General features: G+C 39.3%; 1 protein-coding gene across 1 annotated transcript; it reads left to right on the forward strand.

The window, feature by feature from the left end:
- On the forward strand, nucleotides 1–1,176 carry LOC107493429 (uncharacterized). The gene is made up of 2 exons (XM_016114532.1): nucleotides 1–287; nucleotides 474–1,176. The coding sequence occupies exons 1-2, from the start codon at nucleotides 1–3 to the stop codon at nucleotides 1,174–1,176; spliced, it is 990 nt and encodes a 329-aa protein (XP_015970018.1).
- The last annotated feature ends 5,849 nt before the right edge of the window (nucleotides 1,177–7,025 follow it).

Raw genomic sequence — 7,025 nt, forward strand, 5'->3', positions numbered from 1 at the left:
ATGGCACCTCGTGGACCCGGTCGGGGACGTGAAAGAGATCGTACTATTACGCAGGAACCAGAAATCAACCCGAATAACCCAGTAAACCTTATGGCGGTGTTGGAGAATATGGATGTTACTATGCAGGCCACTACGGAGGCTCTTGGGCAACAGATAAACAATAATGGCAATGGCAGAAGTGGAGCTCAGGGCCTGATGACACTGACAACTTTCTTAAAGGTTAATCTACCTAAGTTCAAGAGAACCACCAATCTGACTGAAGCTGACACCTGGTTTCAGGCCATGGAGTGAGCACTGCAAGCGCAGTTGGTGCCTGAAGAGCAGTGTGTTGAATTTGCTACCTATCTGCTCACGAGAGAAGCATCGCATTGGTGGCAAGGGGCTTGACGTCTCCTGCAGCAGGGGAATGATCCTATCACCTGGGGTGCCTTCCAAGTGGAATTTTATAAGAAGTACTTCCCAAATTTTTTTAGGACGGCCAAGGAACTCGAATTACTACAGCTGAAGCAGGGTACCATGTCCGTATCTGAATATACAGATAAATTTGAGGAGCTATTCAGGGTTTCTCGTATATGTCAGGGAGCTCCGGGAGACTTCGAGGAATGGAAGTGTATTAAGTATGAGGGAGGACTTCGAAGTGACATCCTAAGATCCGTTGGACCGATGGAGATTAGGGTATTCTCTGAACTTGTGAACATGAGCCACATTGTTGAAGAATGTGTGAGGAAGGCTGCTGAGGCGGAGAATGACCGTCGGGAGTCCCACCGCAGGGAGCACAACCAAGGATACGCAACAAGGGGTCAAGAGTTTAAGAGAAGAGGATACCCACAATATTTTTCCCAAGGACAGAATAACCTTGCAATGAATGAGAATTTCCATGGGAACGGTAAGGGAAAACAGGCAGCGGCTGCTGCAGATGTTTTGAACTGTCAGAGATGCGAGGGTCATCACCCAAATAGGCCATGCCGTTATGGTTTGGGTTTGTGTTATAATTGCGGGAAGCTAGGACATTTGGTCAAATATTGCCCACACCGGAAGAACCGGGGTACTGCCAGGTCCGATTCTCATGCCCGAGATAATTTTAAACTAGCAGTTGAATTTCTGACTCTCTTCATATCATTACTACGAAATATTCGTTCGTGGTGCATAACAAGTATTGATAATTGTAGAGTCTAAGTGAACGATTAGTTGAGGACCATTAGTTGCTGAGACGGAGCGATATCTAGTTAACTTAGAGGAGTAGCTAGACTCTTACAGGTTAAGAATAAGAGAGACATAGCAGAAGCGATTTGGATTATATTTAAGGGATTGGAAGTGTTAAGAACTGTACGGAGTTATTGTTCGAAACCCAGTGACAAATGAACTGCAAGAAATGAGAATAGAGCTGATTCAACCTTTAGTGACTCATCGTTTGAGAGGCGAGTGAATACGAGATCAAATCCCTATACGAGAAATTTTTTTTGAGACAACTCCCGAAGGAACAACAACAACAATCACCAAGGGAGGAGGTATGGAAAGCAACCTTAGAATAAATTGACTTATAGGTGATGTGAAAGCTATCATTCAGGAACTCCGTGTTGAGCTGGATTAGGACTTTGCTATAATTGTGGAGGAGCTGTACACATGTCCTGGAACTGTCCTGAGAAGGTCAACTGAAATACTTCCAAAGGCCAACAACAAGGTCGTGTGTTCACTACGATGGCGGAGGATACTGCTAGATCCGACAGTTTGGGAAGAGGTAAGCGAAAGATTGGTAACAACGTGTTAAAAGTACGATTAAGTTGGTATGTGGTTTTGGCTATCATAGATAGAAATCTAGTGAATGCCAGTCATGCTAAGTTGTGGTTGAGTACTTGAGGAAGTAAGTGATAGAGCTAGTACTAGACGAGAGATAAGAATAAAGCAGCAAAAACTTGCGGAAGTAGTAACACAGGATAGCTACGAATAGGAGTTGTAAAAGTTTACTATAATATCTTAAGTTTCAATACTAGAAGGGTTAAGTGGGTTATTGCAAGTAATGATCCCCAAATAATTGGAATTGATTGCGGCTGCGAGCTTTGATGGTTCTAAAGCGGATGAGGAAATTATCATTGATGCGTAATTGGATTTAGATGATGAGAGAGTACAAGTGGTCGTGTTTGAGAGATGAGTACTATGATGTTTGGTCATAGTGACATTGGATTTAGATTGAGATTTATAATGATTGGTTTTGAAAGACCAATGTGAAAAACCATTAAATTAAAATGCTGATGTGGTACTGAGATTGGTTTGAGGGAACCCGTGACGGGTGATAAACTCCAGTTTTTAGGATAGGTGCTGTCAAAATTTCCCAAGAATTTGAAAGAGTATTGGTTATAGTTTTGAGAATGACCTTTGATTTGAGTAACTTTAACAAAAGAGATGTGTTTCAAATACTTTTATAGATTATTAAAGGAAGTCGGATTCTTATGATTTTGTTAGCTTGTTATTTCAAACTCATTTGATTTCTAGAAATGAAAGGGGTTTTTGATTGATGAGTTAGAGACTTTATAACAGCAAGTCATGTAGAAATTCGAGGGTTTGAGAATAAGAAAGTAAGTTTGGAGGTTATGCTTAGAGTTGAACTGAGATTAGAGGAATTGGCTTGGCAGAGAGAGAGGATAGTGATGGGGTATGATTAAGGTGTGGTAATGATCTTTGATTGATTATAGTGATGTGAGATGATGGCTATGATTAAGGATAATGGTAATATTATTGGTGACATGATTTGAGATTTAATAGGGTGTGAGATGATGAGACGATAAAAGTAAGGAATGAGGCTGTTGGTCGGTATTGAACGAATGACCGAGACCCTCGGAGATAGAGAAATTAGAGCGCGGCAACGGAAGCGCGCAAAGTAAAAAGACCTTGGAACTGTTATGCGTTGGATATAAAGGCAGACTACGCTCGCGTACTTGCAGTGACGGATGGAATTTTCGAGGGCGAAAATTTCTGTTAGGAGGGTAGAATGTAAAACTCGGTCTAACCGAAATTAATTAAATAATAAGTTAAATAGGAGCGAATATGGTTGGAAGATTTGACAATTGGAATTTGATAATTTAAATATGATATTTGGATTCAGTGAATTTTTCTGAGTCAGAAAACATAGTTTTCTGCGTAAAAGCGCGCAGTGGAATTTTGTCCGGCAGTACCGGCTGAGATCTGTCTGGTACTACAGCTGAGAAAATTCATTATGAGTAAATAAGATTAAGAGATGAGGAATTATAATTGGGGGAGGTAGAAATATTTAAAGTGTGATTTAGAGCGCTAATCTTAAGGGGTTTTGGCCCAAAATTGGGCCAACGGACAAAAATAAGTGAACCGTGCCTAAGTGGGCCTAAGACCCAACATATATAAACATTAGTTATGAGCATTTCATCTTATTTTACCCTAAAAATAAGAGGAGGGGCGCTGATTTGGGAAGAGAGAAGAAAAGAGAGAAAACCTAACTCTCTTTGATCTTCAAACCTCCATAACTTGAGCTACGGAGCTCCGATTGGCGAGCCGTTTGTAGCCACGCATCACTCTTCTCATCCTCTACAATTTTATCTAAGGTTTGTGGTGAGTATTCCATTCATCTCTGCCCATATTTCAAAATTCTCCACTGTTACATGTTTTTGAGTAGTTAGTGTTGAAATCTTGTGATTTTTGGTGTTTAGGGTTACTCCAACATGGATTCTAAGTGGGTTCTATCCTTATTTCATATGGGCTGAGGTAAGAAGTACTCAAACCCTTATGATTTATCATTTTCATGAGCCCTAGGTTGATGTATATATGTGAAATTGGTTATGTTAGTGTATTTGGTGATTTTGATGCACAATTGGGAGGTTGGTGTTGCTTGTGGAGCTTTGGTGAGGCTTGGAGCTAAGAGTTAGTGGAGACTTCCATAGAAGAGGCTCAATTAGTTTGGCTACAAGAGGTACGGTTTAAGTTTCATTTAAGTACCATGTGGTGTGATGAGAATTCCTAGGCTAGATGCCCCTATGATTAAGTTTAGATTGTGTAAATGGTTGGTGCTAATATGCATAGTTGATATGTATTATGAATTAATGATTGAGTTAAGGATTGTGTGGCCTTGTATGTTTGGTGTGTTGAGAACTTGATGAATTGGATAATGAATATTGATTTGTGGAATATACATTTAAACAGTGAATTTGGGCCGGAAGCCAGAAAGAGGTAAGTAAGGTAAGTTGACGTGTATGTTGTGTGATAACATGAGTGATTGGATGGATTCTAGACATTGAATGTGTGAATGATTGGTTTGGTTATTGAATAATATGGGTTGAGGAATTTAAGAGCAGAATTTGATGATTTTGGGTGAAATGGTGTAGATGAGGTAGGAGTGTAATTATATGGATGTGATTCGGTTGTGGTTATTTGGATGAGTGGAAACAAATTTGGCTTGGAAACATTGGAAAAATTGATGATTTCTATATTTGGGCAAAAACTTATTTTTGACCAACTTCGGCGTGCCGTATTTCGGTCCACAGAATTTGGAATTCTACAAAATTGGAATTTTATGAAAGTTTATTCAACGATCTTTCCAACGATTTAGAAATGTTTTAAAAAGGAGTTTTGTAGAAGTTATGTTTATTCACTTGGCTTTCCTTTCATCCACGCGTACGAGTGGGCGACGTATACGCGTCGATGGACTTTTTGGTGTTCAACGCGTGCGCGTGGGCGATGTGCACGCGTGACCCTGTTTTCACCCAAAGGTTGATTTTTTTAAGTTGTTAAAGCCAAATTCTAGACTCCTAAGTCTCCATTCTCACCCTCTATGTCCTAAATCCTTATAGTATGCCTAGTAATGAAAAGAGGCTAGGACACGTGATCACTTGTGGATGAAGCAAGTGAGATTAATGTTGATTTATGATTAATAATGACTGTATGAGTTGCTGAGGGTGATGATAGAAATGCGGTGTATGCCGTGAGCCAAAGGGCTATATTTGATGGTGATTATTGGCTGGTTTTGGGTCATGCCATGAGCTAGATGGCTGCGATTAAGAATTGAGTTATGGCTAAGTATGTATATGTATATGATTAATGATCAAATGTGGAATGTGATGCGTGACCCCGGGTAGTAGGCAGTGGCGTCGTTCACTTGATCCGGGTATGAGACGAGGAAAGAGGATTATGATAATGAGTTTAATTATGGATTTTTGAATAATGTGTATTTGTGATACCTGGGTAGTAGCAAGGGTTGTGATTCGTTCCGCTTGCTCCAGGTTAATGTTTGAGGTTTGATAACAACAATGATTGATTGCAGACGCCTTAACATGTGGCGAGTATGCCAGAGATGCGTATATGATTAATGAACAAATATGATAAATGAATAATGATGGAAAATGTTGAATGTGAGTATGCTTGTGTTTTCTCTCTGGTTGTAAGGGTGACAGGACACCGATACCCTCTAATGGCGACAGGGCGTAGATACCCTCTAATGGCGACAAGACGCATATACCCTCTAATAGCGACAGGGCACAAATTCCCTCTAATGATATTAATGCGCAACAGAGAGGCTGTGCTTGGGTTAGCTACTGGATACGTCGCGTTGGCTTGATAACCGACAGATGATATCATAAGCCATAGGGCAGGCATTCATCATTTTCATATGTTTGAATTGTTTGGGTTTGCCTATCTGTTTTGGATTTCTACATCATATATGCTATGTTATCTGATTATGTGCTACTTGTTCTACTTGTACCTTATTTGTGTATTACTTGCCTGTATTGCTTATGTTTGTACAATTAAAAGGCTCCTCATGCTGGTGTCAGTGGATGTTGATGGTTGTTCTTGATGAGATGAATTGATGATGTGATTGCATGATGATGATGATTATTGAATAAGATAATTTGAGCTCCCTGGGTAGACGCAGTGATGTGGTTTCACTAGCTCCAGGTGAGGGTATGATGTATTGATATAGAATTGCTGAGGCAAAATAACTGGTGATGGTTTTGTTTATGATTTTGAGTCTGATTCGTAGAAGAGTCAGCAAGTTGGGAAACATGTGAAACATGAATTAGATTTAGCACTCTCGTATGACAATTGCCTATTCATGGATTAGCGAGAACATAGGATGGATAATTGGTGAAGAAGTTTATGATTCTTAGTGAGTTTTTATTGCAGTGTATTGTATTTATTTGGCACTTTTACCGTACTGGGAACCCATGGGCCCAGGGTTCTCATTCCGTATATATCTCTTGTTTTTCAGATACAGGTCTAGGTGCTCAGAAGTGAGTTGTGGGTCGTCTGAGAGACGGCGAAGATCTTTATTTTCTCTACTTTGTGTTTTGCTTAGAATCTCTCCACCTTTGTTTTAAAAAGATTATATTATGTATTGAACTCTTTTGAACTTGCCTATAGAGGCTCTCATGTTTCCTTTGGGAGAGATTAGGATGTACTGTTGTCAACTACTTTCATTCTGTACCCTAGCCGGCTTAAACTTCGCGGGTCGCGATTAGTGGCTATGTACTTATGTTATATATATCTATCTGTTATCTATCTCTAAATCTCCTTTATGCCTTGTCCGTATATCACTTTCGGCTTCACAGTTTATCTTTTTGTTGTCGAAACGTGAGTGATATGTCTTCGCGATTTTATTCCTACTCCTTTCAGGCTTCTCGATTAATACTCCTTTTGAAATTACCTATATTTATATATTAAAAATCCACCTGAGAGTCGTACCACCGTAATATCATTGACTTATGACTCGAGCATAAGGATTTGAATATTAGGGTGTTATACTAAACCTGAGTATAATCAAAATCAGTAAACATGATAATCAAATTTAGTAGTCAAATATAAAAAGAGGGAAAATAAAATGAAATCTCCACACATTCATAGAATTATATCATCATCTGATCTAAGCAAATGCAGAAAATTGTAAATATAGCTTTACAATTTTTCTCGAAAGTTGGATTTGTCTTCTTTAGTGGATCAAATTTTGATCTTTGATAACCAACTCTAGAGCATACCAAGATTTGGTATATAATCTGTCTATTTTGATC

This window comes from Arachis duranensis, chromosome 6 (assembly GCF_000817695.3).
Source record: "Arachis duranensis cultivar V14167 chromosome 6, aradu.V14167.gnm2.J7QH, whole genome shotgun sequence".
NCBI lineage: Eukaryota > Viridiplantae > Streptophyta > Magnoliopsida > Fabales > Fabaceae > Arachis > Arachis duranensis.

Bases quoted from the DNA above. Each gene is read 5' to 3' on its own strand.
- LOC107493429 (XM_016114532.1), top strand. From the start codon at position 1: ATGGCACCTCGTGGACCCGGTCGGGGACGTGAAAGAGATCGTACTATT. The intron at 288-473 runs GTGAGCACTGCA...AAATTTTTTTAG, and splicing joins ACCTGGTTTCAGGCCATGGA to GACGGCCAAGGAACTCGAAT.